Source organism: Myotis davidii, unplaced genomic scaffold, assembly GCF_000327345.1.
Source record: "Myotis davidii unplaced genomic scaffold, ASM32734v1 scaffold993, whole genome shotgun sequence".
Taxonomy (NCBI): domain Eukaryota; kingdom Metazoa; phylum Chordata; class Mammalia; order Chiroptera; family Vespertilionidae; genus Myotis; species Myotis davidii.
Window position 1 is genome coordinate 1,737,148 of NW_006285483.1, and position 17,674 is coordinate 1,754,821.

The following is a 17,674-nucleotide window of genomic DNA, read 5'->3' on the forward strand; positions in this document are numbered from 1 at the left end:
GGCGGGCGCCGGTGAAGCGGAGCAGCCAATGAGTGCAAGATGTTGAGTGACAGCTGTCCAATAGGGACGCTCAGTGCTAGTACGGTTTGCGCCTTAAGCGCCGCCGGGGCCTGAGGAATGTCAACTATTCAACATGGAGGAGGAGGTCGATAAGCTGGAATTGATGGTGAGTGTAAAGTGTAGGAGATCTGCTGGGTAGTTTATTTTTTCCCCTGTGGCCTCCAAGGTGGGAAGCAATTCAGAGTCGCCGGAAACCCTGGGCGGCGGAGGCTGGACTAGACCCCGAGTTCCCTCCTCCTGCACCAAAGGGAGTCGCCGCCGTCTGGTTTTCTAACCGCCGCGGGGGGAGGGGGGCGGGGGAGGAAGGGTTACATCCGGGAGACTGGTGAGGGAAATGGCGGGAGATGCCGAGGGTGTGGGGCCAGTGGGATTGTTTGTTCCTTGCCCTCACCTTTCCGCACCTTACGGACCTGTGGCTGGTGCAGACGCTTGTATTTCTACCAAAAAGATGAGACTGGAATGGTCCCAAAACGTCCCATTAGGGGAGAGGTCGTTCACACCCAGAAAAGAGGGATGGAGGGTGGGTTTGGGTGGGGATAAACCGAGTGCGGTGGAGGGAAACCCCTTCAGGGCTGAACGTTTTTGCATCCTCCACGGCGGGCTGAAAAGCCTGAGAAGGATGCTTAGACTTGCGCGCTCCACTTCCTAGAGGCCAAGAACGCTTCTAGACGAGTTTTTGTTTGGCCCTAAGGGGACAGGCAGCCCACCCTGGGATGGGGGAAGGAGCGGTGGGCGCCTGAACCGTGAGCTCCTTTCCCGGTGCGCGTGCAGGATTGGAACCAGGAAGGCACCCTGCTCTCCAGTCTCCGGGTTTCATTCATTTGTGAAAGTTGGGGGCGGGGGCAAATCATTGGAAAGGACTCCCTCTGCTGCTCGGCCTGCGCGAGGGCGCCTCGCTGGAGAGCTGTTCCAGTTTTCTTCTATGGATCCTCTCTTGTCCTCTTTATTCTCTCCCTCCCGTCCCTGGACTGCCAGCTTGATCGCCCGCGCTTTTTCCTTCTCTTTGTAGTTCCGTATCTTCAGCCCTCCTTTCTCACCTGCATTACCAGCTTTTTTGAGTGGACTGGCTTCCTTTAAAACGTGCAGTTTGGAAGACACACCCATCCTTGAGCTCCCGTCGGTTTTTCCGTTAAAGAAAAATAAGATTGAGAAGCCAAAATCTTTTCCACTCGCAATCCGCCCCTTCTCGCCTTGCTTTCCTCTGTCACTACTTTTTAGGTATCATTTTTTTTTTTTTTTTTTTTTTTTTTTTTTTTTTTTGCCTGTGTTGCCCTCTCCAAGCTGAATCTTGGGTCGCTTTACCATCCGCACATGTAATGATCCTGGAAGAAACTGAATACCATCCTCGCCCCTATTCCCACCCCCCAGAACATGGGAGACTTTGATATAACTGATTTTTCTTAGATGTATTAATGAATTGTAGTCCCTCATATAAAAATCCGATTTGAGCCGGAACCGGTTTGGCTCAGTGGATAGAGCGTCGGCCTGCGGACTGAGGGGTCCCGGGTTCGATTCCGGTCAAGGGCATGTACCTGGGTTGCGGGCACATCCCCAGTGGGGGGTGTGCAGGAGGCAGCTGATCGATGTTTCTAACTCTCTATCTCTCTCCCTTCCTCTCTGTAAAAAATCAATAAAATATTAAAAAAAAATCCGATTTGAACTTTCAGTTGCTTCTAGTGTTTTGAGTTTTAAATTTGCGGGGTTTGGGGGGGTGGTGCTGGAGATAGAGAGAGAAATGGCAGAGAAGAAGGATTTTCTGCAGCTGCCAAAAGCAGTAATAATGAACGTTTAGTTCAAAGTTTTGTTATTTTTATCATTAACTCTCTTAAAAAAACAAACAAAACACCCAACCACAAAAACATGTTAAAGAATTGTTAGTAGTTTGATTCTATCTACAGGCATAAATGTTTACATTGTCTTGCTCTTCTCCCTCATTCTGAATTCCCTCCATATCCACACTTCTGCCTAATTGTAAGATGCTAAGTGATATTACTTTTGCTTTTAACAGTTTTTCTCTCCTCAAGTTGGCTGTTTATTTGAGGTACCAATTAAGCCTTTTCTGGACTTTGCAATATATTGAGCCAATATTCTCATAGGACTTTTTTTTAATAGAATGAACATATTTTATTTTAAGGAAAAAATGATTAAGTGTACATCTGGAAAAGTAGGTTTTAGAGAATTATGTGGTAGCCAGACTCTAACTTTTAGATGTTTGAATGATGGGGTAGTTTTTAAAACAATCTTTTTAAAAGAGGAAAAGAAGAAAGGAGGTCTTCTTGAATTCCTTACATCTGTGAACCAGTTTAGTTTCTAAGATTCTAAAGGTAAATAATTTTTTTTCTTTTTTGCTTTTGTTTATTTATTTTTTTTATTGTCTTTTTTATTTCCCTTTTACCTAATTGACCCCCCCTTCCCATTCCCAACCCGGGCAAGCCCCCACCACCCCAGTGTCTGTGTCCATTGGTTATGCTAATATGCATGCATATCAGTCCTTTGGTTGCTCTCTAACCGCCCCCCCAACCCCTCCCCCACACACACACTCCCTGCCATTTGTCTCTGGATCTATTTTTGTTCATCAAATCATGCTGTATTGTTAAAAGGCGGCTGCAGTGCGTGATTGGCTGTACGGAGACCAATGGGGCAGCCGCCTGCCCGCAGTAGTCAGTGGCTCTGAAGCGTCTAAGAATGAACACTCTATGTGCACCACAGTTTAAAGGTTTGGATTCCTTACAAATATGGATTTGCATCTCTCAGATGATTAGTAACTTTGAGCATTTTTTCGTATGTCTCTGGGCCTTCTGTATGTCCTTTTTGAAAAGTGTCTATTTAGATCCTTTGCCCAGCTAAATAATTTTTGATGCAATCCTCTGATTTTTAGTTGAAATATTCTAATATCTGATTTATATGGCCCAGAATTTGAGGTTAAGACAAGTTCCAGCTGTCCTGAATTTTGTTCATTTCTTCGTAGGCTCAATCTAACTAAGTAGTTGAACTGGACCATTTAAGGCAGTGGTTCTCAACCTTCTGGCCCTTTAAATACAGTTCCTCATGTTTATGGTTTATAACCATAAAATTATTTTCATTGCTACTTCATAACTGTAATGTTGCTACTGTTATGAATCGTAATGTAAATGTCTAATATGCAGGATGGTCTTAGGCGACTCCTGTGAAAGGGTCGTTAGACCACCAAAGGGGTCTCAACCCACAGGTTGAGAACCGCTGATTTAAGGGAAGGTTAATGAAAATAATGGAAAGTGGTTTTTCATCAGTCAACATTACTAATTGGGAAATAAGTTTATTGTAGGGTTCTCTAACTTTTTCCTTCACTTAATGAGGGGTATTTGTCTAGTGTCCTTCTTTTGTGGTACCACTGATTGTGCACAAAAGGTAGTATAGTGTGATACTATTTCCATTTCTGGGCTTACATCTGACTTTTGAATTGATTTCTTACCAGTTAGGATGTCAATTGGCTTGCATTCAAGGAAACCTGATACTTAAATATTTACATTTTGGACACCCTCCCATTCTCGCCTGCCACCTGCCTATTATTCCATTATTATTTTCTCTTTGATTTTTATTATTTATTTTTTTAATATATTTTATTGATTTTTTACAGAGAGGAAGGGAGAGGAATAGAGAGTTAGAAACATCGATGAGAGAGAAACATCGATCAGCTGCCTCCTGCACACCTCCCACTGGGAATGTGCCCGCAACCAAGGTACATGCCCTTGACCAGAATCGAACCTGGGACCTTTCAGTCCGCAGGCCAACACTCTATCTACTGAGCCAAACTGGTTAGGGCTCTCTTTGATTTTTAAAAATATATATTTTTATTGATTTCAGAGAGAGAGGGAGATAGAAACATCAATGATGAGAGAGAATCATTGTTTGGCTGCTTCCTGCACACACCCTCCTGGGGATCCAGCCCCCAATCCTGGGCATGTGCCATGACCCAGAATGGAACCATACCTACTGGTTCATAGGTCGATGCTCAACCACTGAGCTACACCAGCTGGGCCTCTTTGATTTTTAAGTTTAAGAAAGATGTTTTGATGTTTTAGGGGTTAACTGAAAATTAAAAATGCCCTTTCATAATATTCAGCTAGGTAGGGCTAATGATGTCATGTTTAGGATACGTTGATTCCCTGGAAGTCTGTAAACTAGATAAAAAGCCCTAAGATGGTAAGCGCTTTTTGTATTTTTAGATTAAACTAGGGGCTCAGTGCACAAATTCGTGCACCTTGAAAGGAACTGTGGGTCGCGAGGCTGTGGTGGGCACAGGGGTGGGTTCGGGCCATCCTCCATGTCCCCACTGGGTTCTTCTCGCTGTGGCCCCTGGTCCCCTGTCTTCGGACAGTCCCGCACCCACCACTACTACTCCCACATGCTGATGGTGCTGGTCCCGCTTGCACCTGCTGACGACGCGGAGCCATTGGGGCCGGTGCCAGCAGTGGGTGCGAGCAGCGGCTGCTGCCCCAATCACCCTAAGGAGCAGGAGGAGGTGGAGAAGCCCTCAGGGGTGATAAGGTCCGGCAGCTGCCACTTGCACCCACTGACGGTGCCAAGCAATCAGGACTGGTGCCGGGTGCTGGCAGCGGGTGTGAACGCCGGGTGGGACCGAAGGATGTGGGAGCAAAGAATTTTCAGTAACCACCAGAAACTCGCGCCTATGACAGTAGCTGGTGCCCCACCTTGGCCTGGCACCCCCGTTCACCTGCTCCACCATCCCGCCGCAGCTGATGCTGCCATGTTCCACGCTCTGCCGCCTGCTGCAGACACCTGCCATGTTCTGCGCGCACCCCCTGTGGTCAGTGCACATAATAGCAACTGGTTGTTCAGTTGTTTCACCATTCGGTCTATTTGCATATTAGGGCATATTCCAGAGATAGATTGGGTATATAGAGATTGGGAAGCATTATTTTACTTTTTTTTTCTTTGATATTATTCAAAAGACTTGTTTTATATGGCAGTTAATCAATTGCTATGGAGGAGCTAACCAATATATCTCAGCAGAACAGAAATATTTTTGAACTTTGTAAAACTTAGGACATATTTACAAAATTACTTTATCTATATGTATGTTTATATTTCAATATTAATCATAGGTTAGTCATAAAAAACAACCTCATTTTGATGTTTAAGTGTGATTCTTTTATTTATTTTTAACATTGATAAAAATGTTCTTAGGTTTTGCATGTCTTCTGTCCAAAATGGCAATTCTTCTTTAAATTCTTTTCTCACTGAAGCTTCAACTCTTGCAAGATGCTTTTGTGTTCCTTTTCTACCTTTACTGCTAACGAATGCTCTGACTTTATTGCACTACTGTACTTGACACTAGCAGTGCAATAGTATTGTCAAAGCATCTGAAAGCAGGATGCACACCAGAATTTTGATTCTTGCCTTGCATCTTCAATGTCTGTGAGTAGTTTACCAAAATCTTTGTTCCTGAAAACGTTTTTTGTATTACAAAAAATGTTATTACCAAAGTGTTTTAAAAAGTCATAATTTGAAAAAAAGTTTTTTACTAATAAAAAACACTGCATTATGAAATATATTAAGAGAATAATTTTTATAGCCAAAGTTGTTTAGGCTAATCTAAATGAGTAGTACTTTATAATTTGCTACTTTCTGTAACAGATTTTGATTGGCTCTGGCAAATCTTAGGTATTATTTAATTGAATTTTAAAATGAATTAGTAAGTGATTAAAGTAATGCCAGTTATATATTTCCTATGATAACTTTTCCTGTATCTTAATCTGTGCATCGTGTAGTAAGTGCTCAAATTTAAAACTTAAGAATTCTTGATTTAAAGTTCTTTCTTTGTAATTGAGATATAATAAAGTATGAATCAGCACTATTTTTTTGTAATCAGTTTTATTAAGATATAGTTTACATACATTAAAACTCACCAATTTTAGGAGTACAATTTGATGAGTTTTAACAAATGTGTATACTCATGTAACCACCATGCCCTTTTTATGCCTTTTTGCAGTCAACCTCTTCTTCCCAAATTCCCTGACAACTACTTGCCTTTTCTAGAATTTCATGTAAATGTACTTATATGCAACATACAGCCTTTGTGTCTGGGTGTGTGTGTGTGTGTGTGTGTGTGTGTGTCTGGTTTCTTACACTTAACATAATGCTTTTGAGATTTGACCATGTTGTATGTATTAATAGTTGGACCGTTTTTTGTCACTGAGTAATATTCCTTTGTATAGAATATCACATTATCAACTTTGGGTTGTTTCCAGCATTTACCCATTTATGAATAAATTGTTATAAAGATTGTATTACAAGTCTTTGTGTAAACATAACGTTTTTGTTTCTCTTGAGTAGCATGATAAATATATGCTTGATCTTATAAGAAACTGTTGAAATCTCTTCCAAAGCTATGTATTAGGATTTCAGTTTCTCTACATCCTCACCAACACTTTGTATTGTCATGAGAGAGAATCATTGATTGGCTGCCTCCTGCACACCCCCAACTGGGGATCGAGCCCGCAACCCAGGCATTTGCCCTTGACTGGAATCGAACTTGGGACTCTTCGGTCCGCAGTCTGATGCTCTATCCGCGGAGCCAAACCAGCTAGCGCATGTTTGATGGATTTTAACACATGTGGACCTGCAGGTATTACAGGAAGTCATAGCTGGAACTACTCTCTTAACAAGAAGACATTGTTAAATGGACTATGGGATTATGCTAATTAAACTTTAAGCAGAACTAAAGTGTTGAGTTAAAAACACACACAGAGGGCCCAACCGTTGTAGCTCAGTGGTTGAGTGTCAAGCTATGAACCATGAGGTCATGGTTCATTCCTGGTCAGGGCACATGCCCAGACTGCAGGCTCCATCCCCGGGTGAGGGGCATGCAGGAGGCAGCCCATCAGTGATTCTCTATCATCATTCATGTTTCTATCTCCCTCTCCTTTCCTCTCTGAAATAAATACATATGCATATATATTTAAAAAACAAAACAAAAAACACATAGGTCCTGGTTCTGGCCAGATAGTTCATTTGGTTGAGCATTGTCCTGATATGCCAAGGATGTGAGTTCGATCCCCGGTCAAGGAACATACAAGCATCAATCAGTGAATGCATAAATAAGTGGAATAACAAATCTCTCTAAAGAGTTTCTGATAAAATCAATCAATAAAATAATTTTAAAGAACTCCTCATAGGCCTAAGAGTTTCTGGTTCATAAACAATTAAGGGCTTCCAGATTAGAGATTGTTTTAAAGTAACCCTAAAGCCACAAATGCCATAATGTTAAGAATTCTGTGGTAATTTGTTTTAAAAACTTTTATTTAAAATTATGCTTTAGAATATCATGTAAAACCTTGTGTTATATATAAAGCTATGAAATTGTGGTCTATTTCAGTAATTAAACCAATTCAGTACTTGAATGCTTAGAGCCTTTGTTTAATTTGATTTGCCCTCTCCTCTATCCCCCTCCCCATACTCTCTCATCCACATGTTATATAGGTTTGCGCACTCTGTTTATATAAAGGAAAAGATAATCCCCTACATATTCTAATATGGGAAATTATGCCAACAGTAATTTCTTTATATATACCTGTACATATATAGTAATTATTAGTATGTTTATGAAGTCTTATTATCAATTAATTTACTTTTGGCATCTAATCTAAGAAGTACCAGTATATATAAGACATGAAAAGCCTCTTTTTGTTTTTTGGATTTTTAAAATATATATATATTTTTTATTGATTTCAGAGAGGAAGGGAGAGGGAGAGAGATAGAAACATCAATGATGAAGGAGAATCATTGATCAGCTGCCTCCTGCATGCCCCACACTGGGGATCCAGGCATGTGCCCTTGTAACCAAACAATCAATGGGTGCCTGCTGCCTGCCACTACTTGAGCCAATTAAGCGCAGAGACAGGGTTGAATCATATATGAGCATTTATTCCAATACTGCCAGCAGTATGGGAGGGCAGCAGGTCATCCACAAAAATCTGCTCTGCAGCCCCCCGTAAGCCAGCTGCTCATATAGGGTAGGACAAAGATTACAAAACGCCTCTATTTTTTGGAAAACACTTTAAAAAATTTTAAGTTAACAATGTCTACATTTTTTGTTTGTTTGTTTGTTCTTTAGGCTCATAGCAACTCCTTTGCTGTTAAGAGATTTTTGGAAAAAATTTAAAAGCAAAAACTGGCTTTCTCTCTCCTTTTATTTCCACTCCAAAAATTTTTGGTTATAAAGATAGAACTTTGGTAATTGCAAAATTTTCCATTCAAATTTAGGTCAATGATGAGAGCAATTGGTGATGGAAATTTTAGTATATCTCTTTCTGAAATTTTATTCAATGATGACAGTTCCTGATCTTATAAGCATTTGAACTTCTGAGAGCCATTTTATCTTACTTTATATTCCAAAGTAGAGGCCTTAATCTACCTTTTGTGTAATGAAATATCTGTAGACTGTTTCTCATTAGACCTGAGAACTACTTTTACAGTGGGTTTTTTTTGGCTCTTTCCACTAAGGGTTCAAAATTTTAAGAACCAATCTTTAGTTCAGAGCTTAAGTTCATAATAAGGTCCAAACTCTATCCCCAAAGCACTCTCCTACGCTGTAGGCTAGGCAATTTCCCTGTGGAAATCATGTTTTGCCTTCCATAGTAAACTCATGGATGTTTCCTTGATAAATTCAAGGCAGTACCTGCTTTAAAATAATATAAAAGATGCAGAATTTTGAAAAGTTAAGAATAATTTATAAATTAAACACATTCAGATATAAACCACTTTTTCTTTTTTAATACGGAATCATTCATGAATTTGTGTGTCATCTTTGTGCCGGGGCCATGCTAATCATCTTTGTATTTTTCCAATCTGTATATATAATAGAGAAAAATGCTAATTAACCGGGACACCGTAATGGGTCTACCAGACAGGAGGAGGTTGCATGTGCAGTGTCGGATGCGGGGCGGCAGGGGTAGGGTCTGATCAGCAGCGGCTGCGGCTGCTTCAAGGGCCAGAGAGGGAGGCAGGGCCAGACCAGCAGCAGCTGCGGCTGCTGCTGGGCCCGGGGTGCGAGGCAGGGCTGGACCAGCAACTCGAGGGTGGGCGGTGCTGTGCAATTTCAAATCGTGCTCTGGGCTTCTAGTTTTAGTATATGTGCTGCTGAAGCGAGCACTAAACTACTTTTTCTGTTAGATATCCTTTCCAGCTTTTCTATATGTACATACACATATTTAGGTCTGTGGTAGGTTTCCCTTTTTTTTTTTCCCCATGAAAGGTGTACTACAGACGATGGTTCTATCCTAGGACCTACGTTCAATAAATTGGGTCTATTCAGATGGCTACTTTTGTGGCCTACTAGTATGTAGTTTTCCTTGCATAATTTGTGACTTTAAGCTCTCTAATTTTGGTCTGTGTAGCATTAATTTGTAGTTTTTTGAATAATAGGGTTGCAGATCATGGAAACTGTGAGGGATCCCTGAAAATAAATTTGTTCTGTGTTTTAACTTGAAACCTCATTTCCTACGAGAGAGGAAAAACCACTGCCTAACTGATGAGGGTGTCAGTGACCTTAGGGAGTTCTTGAAGACATTGTTAGTTACTGTATTAATATATGATGGTGGTGGCTTCTTGGTATTTTAATTTTGGCTCAAAATCTAAGACACATGCAGAGAGAAATGATTTTCAAAATGTTAGCTAGTTTAAGAAATTTTTAATATAGCCTAGTTAATAGACCATTTAGGGTTTTTTTATACTTTTTTATTTCCATATTTTCAAAATGAGTTGTATATCACATTATTAAAATACTAAAAAATATAAAGAGAAAAGGAAGAATAGTTGCAGGATCATGTTTATTAATATGACTTTTGGTTCACAGAATAATGATTTCTGCTGATTTTTAGTTCCAGAAAGCTGATTCTGATCTGGATTACATTCAATACAGGCTGGAATATGAAATCAAGACTAATCATCCTGATTCAGCAGGCGAGGTAATCTGCAAAATCAATGTCTTTTCAACAGAATATTTTATCAAAAGATTTTCTGATAGTATTTCTAATAGTAGTGATTATAATAATTACAGTATTAAGTACTGACCTCATAGAATCTTAAAATCTTTTTATGTTGGAAACTTGGTCACAGCATATTTTTATACCCATGGTCAAGGAAATTTGTGGCTATTTTATTTTTTTAACACTTATAAAAGAATTATTGAGTCAGGAGATGCGAACCATTGTGGAAGCTTTTGAAATTGTGAGAGAATATAGATACCTCTAGAACAGTCTATCTATCTATATAAAAGCCTAAGTGACTGTTGCGACCGAATGACTGTATAAAAGTTTAATAAATAGCTCTGACTGGTTTGGCTCAGTGGATGAAGCATTGGCCTGCGGACTGAGGGGTTCCAGGTTCGATTCTGGTCAAGGGCACGTACCTTGGTTGCGGGCACATCCCCGGAGGGGGGTTTGCAGGAGGCAGCTGATCGATGTTTCTCTTTCATCAATGTTTCTAACTCTCCTTCTCCCTTCTTCTCTGTAAAAAATCAATAAAAATATATATTTAAAAGTTTAATAAATAGAAAATATACTACAAAAAAAAAGACTGATAAAATAATTCTGCAGAGAATGATCAAGACCTATGGCATGGCCATTACAAGTAGGAAAGGAACAGAAGATAGACACCATGAAAAAAGAATACTTAGTATGTTTGATATGGTCAAAGAACTAATAAATAGCATCAAATATATATTAAGATGCTTTTAGGAGTATCTACTCATTATACACCCCCTCTCATCCTTAGGGGTAGATTTTCTACCATGTTTCTAGATAGTGGACATTGTATTGGATAAAAGATCTCCAGTAGAAAAACTGGAAAAATACAGTAAAAAATGTCTTTTATGGAATAGTGGCTATATTTTAAAAAGAATTTGAAAAACCAGTGTAATGTAAGGGTGTCCCAAAATTCACGCAAGAAGTAATTTTGATAGAAAACACAGGTTTATAATTAAAAATTGTAAATTTTTTATTGATTCACAAAGTATACAGTATAGGGGTATGTATGGAATAGCATATCGGGTAAATGGCCTCCACGGCTTTGCTGGCACATATGCACTCTTTTGTTGAAATTTTCCATGACCGTTTTTGCATAAATGTGGCTGAATTTCGATGAGGCTCATTTTCATCTTGATGGGAAATGACTTGTGCAGTAATTGAATTGTTTCTCGGGCTGTATGGCATGTGGCACTATCTTGTTGAAACCACATGTCATCCACATCCATATCTTGCAATTTAGGTACAAAAAACTGGATTATCATATCGCGATAGCGAGCACCATTAAATTCAAATCTTGCATGAATTTTGGGACACCCTTTATAAATACAGTTGCTTGAGCTGACTTGAATTATTTATATAGTGAAGTCAATGAATTAGTATTTATACATACTTAAGCCTCATGGCAGTATGTTTAAGAATTTATAAGTGGCTTCAAGTTATCTTATTCTTTAATGACAAATTAATATAGTTCCTTTAATCATCTTATGAATAGTATTTAGAATTGTATTTTAGAAATATTATGTAATTAATTGTTGTGAACTATGCATCAAATATGTATCTAAAGTGACCTTATTTGCTGTTTAATGTTGCTTTTTTTGTGAGCTATTTCTGTACATAGGCTTTATTTTTTTTTAATTTATTTTTTTACTATAGTTGATATTTCAGTATTATTTTATATTAGTTTCAAGTGTATAGCATAGTGATTAGACAATTATATAATTCACGAAGTGATTCCCCCCATTAATTCTAGTACCCACCTGACACCATACAGGTTATACTATTATTACACTATTATTGACTATATTCCCTATCCTGTACTTCTGCACCTAGGCTTTAAATTTTTTTAGAATAGAATCTAAGTCTTACTTCTTTCTTCCCCTTTTCCATCCTTATTACACAGTTGTATAATAAAATGCAGTGTTTGATTAAATGGATGGTAAAATGTGTTGCATAAATTTTAATTATTAAAAGAAGCTTAATTTTTCACTTCCACAATTTAATATATATTAATTTTTTTCCTGATATAGAAAAATCCAGTTACACTCTTACAGGAATTGTCAGCAATAAAGTCCCGATATCAAACTTTGCAGGCACGCTTTAAGCCAATTGCTGATGAGCAGAAAGAGATTAAGAGCCGCATTTGTGCTACTTTCAATAAGACTATGGCCATGATACAAGAACTACAAAAGCAAACAGACCTGGAGGTAATGCTTTCAATTGACATGTGGGATACTGTTCGCTGGTTGTTTCTCAGCATCTATGTTCTTCCTTCCTGCCTTACAGAGTACTGATTTTCTTGAGATGTGTGCTGTCCCTCACAGCCTCATACCTGAGGTAAATAAAGCTGGCACTATCCTCAGCTTCAGTGTGTGCCTGATTGGCAACGGGAATGGATTTTCCTTTAAGTAAACTTAATTCAGGAATGGGTTTGTAACCCAGCTGACATGTGAAGAGGGAGCCTGGAAGTGGGAAATGAGGAAGAGTTTCCTCACTAATGAGAGGGCCTTGGCAAGAGAAAACTTTTCTTTCTTTAAAAAAAAATATTTTTATTGATTTCAGAGAGGAAGGAAGAGGGAGGGAGAGAAATATCAATGATGAGAGAGAATCACTGATCAGCTGACTCCTGCACACCCCCTACTGGGAATAGAGCCTGCAACCTGGGCATGTGCCCTTGACTGGAATCGAACCTGAGACCCTTCAGTTCACAAGCTGATGCTCTAACCATTGAGCCAAACCAGCCAGGGTGAAAACTTTTTTTGTATAAACATTTTGTATAAAGGTGATGCCTAGCATCACCTCTTAAAGATAAAGCTACCTTTAAGAATATCAGAGCTGTGAGATGGGAAAAACTGAGTCTTTATCTGATGAACAGACCAGCCCTAAAGTCTGTCCTATTTATTTTGCAATAATAATAACTTGTATTACTTATCCATTTTGAAATGTGTTTCTTTTACTTGCAGCTAAAAGCATCTTAATTATCCTTCAAAATTTAGCCCAAGTTTCTACTTCTGAGGAAACTTCCAGATTATTTTTGTTTACTCTCTTTATCAAAATACTTTTACATATAGCATTCGACTTGACTTCTTTGGTTCTGTCCAATTATAGTCCTTAAATTGTTTGACATCTTGGTCTTGTTTCTTCAACTTTAAAAATAAATTAAAATATATTTTTATTGATTTTAGAGAGGAAGGGAGAGAGAGAGAGACAGAAACATCAATGATGAGAGAGATTCATTGATCAGCTGTCTCTTGCATGACCCCTACTGAGGATTGAGCCCCCAACCTGGGCATGTGCCCTTGACTGGACTTGAACCCAGGACCCTTCAGTCACAGGCTGAAGCTCTACCTACTGAACCAAACCAGCTAGGGCTGTTTCTTCAACTTAATTGCAAGTTCTTTGGAAGCTCAAACATCAAAGCACTTTGTATATAGATAGCCAACTAATGTATTTTTTCTCCTGCTTTCTGAAATTTGTATCATATACATGGTATGAGCTTATGGAAACATTTGTTGTTGTGATAAAGAAGTTAACTAGTATGGTTGGCATGGCTCAGTGGTTGAGCATCAATCTATGAACAAGGAGGTTATGGTTCGATTCCCAGTCAGGACACAAGGAGGCTATGGTTCAATTCCCAGTTGTGGGCTCGATTCCCAGTGAGGGATGTGCAAGAGGCAACCAATCAATGATTTTTTCTCCTCATTGATGTTTCTCCCTCTCCCTTCCTCTCTGAGATTATATATATATGAAGTTAATATATATATATATATTTAAGAAGTTAAATTAACAGTCTTTAAAAGTGTTTTTGTTAAAATTATAGTTGAAGCTTTTAAAGGTTTTGGAAAAAAAGACTTTGTCATTTGTTTTCTAGCTGTCACCAATGACTGAAGAAGAGAAAACTGCTGTAGAGCAATTAAAATCTCACATGTCAGATTTATGAAGAAATGGACTTGCAAAAGGGAACTCTGGTGGAGAAGAGATCAATTCCAGAGAGATTTAGAAAGATGTCTTGTTAGCATATGGTAACTAGAGGTGGGATATGGTGAAAGAGAAAATTTGGCCTGGGTGACTGGATAGTGATGCCTTTCACAAGAGGGAAATATAAGGACAGATATGAATAAACTTCAATAAAAAGGATGGAATGGGGAAAGAATTTAAATATATGCACAAAAGAATCATGTACTATCAGTCAAATGTGAATGAATGTGCATTGGAAATTAAAGATGGAAAAATATTTATATTATAAATTACATATGTATATAATTTTCTATTTTTGAAAATTTTAATTGAAGATGTGGTCACATTATTAGTGAGGTTGCTAAGTGACCTATAGTGTCCCATAAAACCTAACCTTTGTAATAAGCTGATTTCTCTGTGACAGCCTCTTTTATTTTTGTCCTATTCCTTTGGCTTGTTAATGTTGAGCAACATAAGTTCTGCTTTCAAATGCTGTTTTAGGTTGTCTTTATTGTATTTCTTTTTAGAAAAATATTTAAAATCAATATTTTCATCATTTTGTTCTCTACTGAGCTATTTTCTTGATAAAATGTAGTCCTTTTATTGCTTTAAAAATTTTTTCTTAAAAAATTAGAATATATTGCAACTTTATTTCTACTAGAGGCCCGGTGCACAACATTCGTGCACTGGGGGTGGGGTGGGGGGTTCCCTCATCCTGGCCTGCGCCCTTTCGCAGTCCGGGAGCCTCAGGGGATGTCTGACTGACAGCTTAGGGCCGCTCACCAGCAGTCAGCCTGGCTTGTGGCTGAGCGGTGCTCCCCCTGTGAATGCGCACTGACCACCAGAGGGCAGCCCCTGTGTTGAGCGTCTGCCCCCTGGTGGTCAGTGTGCATCATAGCAACTAGTCATTCCGCCATTTGGCCGATTTGCATATTACCCTTTTATTACAGAGGATAATTGACATAATCTCTTCAGAAACTCCTGGATACTTTGGAGTAGGTGGGAAGGGGAGTCAACCTTTTCCATTTTAAAGGCTACCTGCATTCTTCCACAGCATAACATCTGACGATTTCCCTCTTGGCTTTGCTTCTGTTGTCACATCTCCTTCTGTGACTCTCCCCTGTTGTATTACAGTACGGCCTTTGTTCTCCTCCAGCCTATATTATTGTACTTGTTTATTCTATATGAAAGCTAAGAAATTGAAATCAGAAGAGTACTGCCAACTGCTGCTTGCTAGTTTTGTGTGTTTGTATGTATTTCCCTATTTATTTTTAAATAACTTGACAATAACGTAATTGTCCGAATTACAGGACAGATCTTGGTATAAATGTTAATCACAGGATTATTTACAATAGTAATACATACACATCTGGCTGATGTATATCATGATGTATCAATGCAATAGGAGGTCAGACTTGCCTATAAATTATTACTGTTAATGTTCAGGGAATGCTGAATGGGGGAATGGAAGCAGATATTGCTGTTCTAAAGTTAAAATTGGGCTTTAACATCATATCTGAGATGTAAATAGCAGGTTTTAAATTCCAGCTGTTTTACCCTGAGCAAATCACTTAACTTCTCTGTGCCTGCATGGTGGGAAGCACAATGAAATGTTGTTTCGTTTTGAAGGATAAATATTGAAGGATACAATGGGGCCTTGACTTACAAGTTTAATTCCTTTCGAGACCGAGCTCGTTAAGGAACTTAACTCAAATTACTCTATCAACTCAATGCAAAAAATCCGCGGAGGTACAGCTGGTATCTCAAAAAACTCGTTAGTCAGGACACTCATAAGTCAAGGCCCCACTGTATTTAGTAATCCTTCAATAAATGATAGTTCCATATATGTAATAAAAACAAGGCATTGAAACGACTAGGAAAAATACATCAAATGTTAGGTCTGCAGGTTATAGAATTATACTTTAATATAATTTTAAGAATTTGTTATGATCATGTATGTCCATTGGCCAACTTACAATAACTGACAAACAAGGTTTGGAGAGTAGCTCCAGTTAAAATTGTCCTGTCCAGTTTGAATATGTCAAGAACAGAAAGGCCTCCTCCTTTAATGTAGTTACATTTTTGTAACAGATATTCATTTTTTTCAGTGCTCAGGCAATTAATATTAATAAAGTTCCTGTACATAAATAATTTTTGACACATAAAGTTGTTGCCCACTAATTATAATAAAATCCAAATGCTTTAATAGTCAATAACTTTCTAGTTATTGTTGATTCTTTACACGTGTATTCTAGGTTGGGCTAAGTGTAATAGTTGTTTGCAACAAACTAGAAAGAAAAAATTAAATTTAAATCAAGAATTTGATGCACGCCTCTTGTCTCATACCTTCAACTCCTGCAATTTTTAAACTACGATACAGAATTGTAGAAAGCGGCCTCCAATCTAGGAAAGCCGAATACAGCTGATACCGCTTTGCACTTTGTAGTCTCATGGCAACCGCGCACCTCACGTGGCAAGAAATGCAGGTGTGGTGTGGGTCTTATGTCTACATAACCTGTGGTCCCGTTCTCCCAGCCCTGAAATGAGAAGCTATACCGCTCTGGGCTTCACAGGCTGGAGCTTCGCTTCAGGTGGAGCGGAAATCTTAAAAACCTGAGTCTCGGCTTCCTCCCAAAGAAAAAAATCACTAGCCAGGTAACCTCTGCACCACGGTTTTGCAAAGGGGGGGCCATACACCGCCTGCAGCCAAAATCACCGAGAGAGGTTGTTGAAAATGCGGATTTAGTGGGGTCTCTACCCTAGAATCAGAGTCTAAATACCTAGGGGTGTGGCTGTGCAGTTTACGTTTTTCACGTGCACTCCAGGTGGCTCTGCTCGTTCGCGCGCAAGTTTTGAGATCGGTGGGGCAACGCCCCTCTCCTGAAGGGGCGGGGCCCTGCCCATGCCCGCCTTATCCAGGGGTCGGAGGCGAGCTACCTTGCCGCAGGGAGCCGCCAAATCTCGTGTGCGCCTCCGCACCGCGGGAACTAGGTGCCCGCCTCTCGGCTCCGCTCCTCTAACGCTGCGTCCTGCGCGCATGCGCGCCAGCGCCTTTCTGCGCCGCCGCGCCTCCAGCTGCCCTGGTTACCGTAGGTGTTTGTGAATTCCCTGCAGCGCCTGCTTCGCTGGAGACCTGAGGCGCCAGGCTTCAGTAGCGGTTCGACACGCGCGCGCCCGCCCGCCCGCCGGCGTCTCGCGGTCCCCGTTGGGCGGCTGAGCCGGGAGGGAGGACCTGCGGCCACTTCTCGCCCTCCTACTGCTCTGTTGGGCGGGCACGCGGATAAAATGGCGAAGTGGGGGTAGCTGGCGCGGAACCTGAAGCGATGGGGCGCGCTCGCGGGGCCGTCGTTGGAGCCTCCTGAGGTGGGCGCGGGGTGGTTCGCCGCGGCAGTTTGAACTGGCGACCTCGGGCCGGCGCCTAAGAGGTCAGACCACGGACTCCGCGGGTCGCTGTAGGCCCCGCCGCGAGTCGGAGGCAATGGATGAACAGAGTGTAGAGGTGAGGAGGTTTGAGGAGGTTGGTGGTTCGTGTCCCCATGCTACCCGCTGAGTGTTTTTCTAAGCGGGTCGCCTTTCCCTAGTCCTCTCCGGTAGGGACGCCGCCGCCGCCGTGGAGAGGCGGGGCGGGGGCG

At 40.3% G+C, this 17,674-nt stretch overlaps 2 protein-coding genes across 8 annotated transcripts in view; both read left to right on the forward strand.

Annotated features, from left to right (window-relative positions):
* The first annotated feature begins 60 nt into the window (after positions 1-60).
* SKA2 (spindle and kinetochore associated complex subunit 2) lies at positions 61-14,239 on the forward strand. 3 transcript variants are annotated; one of them, XM_015559080.1, is made up of 5 exons: positions 61-166; positions 9,942-10,028; positions 12,116-12,292; positions 12,372-12,422; positions 13,957-14,239. In XM_015559080.1, the coding sequence occupies exons 1-5, from the start codon at positions 134-136 to the stop codon at positions 14,023-14,025; spliced, it is 417 nt and encodes a 138-aa protein (XP_015414566.1). In that variant the 5' UTR covers positions 61-133; the 3' UTR covers positions 14,026-14,239. The 3 variants fall into 3 exon arrangements, with proteins under 3 accessions (XP_015414566.1, XP_006756251.1, XP_015414567.1); XM_006756188.2 differs by lacking the exon at positions 12,372-12,422 and having other exon boundaries at positions 67-166; XM_015559081.1 differs by lacking the exon at positions 13,957-14,239 and having other exon boundaries at positions 71-166; positions 12,116-12,422.
* A 2,824-nt stretch (positions 14,240-17,063) lies between these two features.
* TRIM37 (tripartite motif containing 37) overlaps positions 17,064-17,674 on the forward strand; it is a 91,202-nt gene continuing 90,591 nt past the window's right edge. For 3 of the 5 annotated variants that reach the window (XM_015559078.1, XM_015559077.1, XM_006756190.2), the window contains exon 1: positions 17,071-17,541. In XM_015559078.1, coding sequence (XP_015414564.1) covers positions 17,521-17,541 — 21 coding nt within the window. In that variant the 5' untranslated portion in view covers positions 17,071-17,520. Of the gene's footprint in view, positions 17,542-17,674 lie in introns of all 5 variants that reach the window. The other 2 variants (XM_015559079.1, XM_006756189.2) reach the window with 2 other exon arrangements.

Bases quoted from the DNA above. Each gene is read 5' to 3' on its own strand.
- SKA2 (XM_015559080.1), top strand. From the start codon at position 134: ATGGAGGAGGAGGTCGATAAGCTGGAATTGATG. The intron at 167-9,941 runs GTGAGTGTAAAG...GCTGATTTTTAG, and splicing joins TCGATAAGCTGGAATTGATG to TTCCAGAAAGCTGATTCTGA. The intron at 10,029-12,115 runs GTAATCTGCAAA...TTCCTGATATAG, and splicing joins ATCCTGATTCAGCAGGCGAG to AAAAATCCAGTTACACTCTT.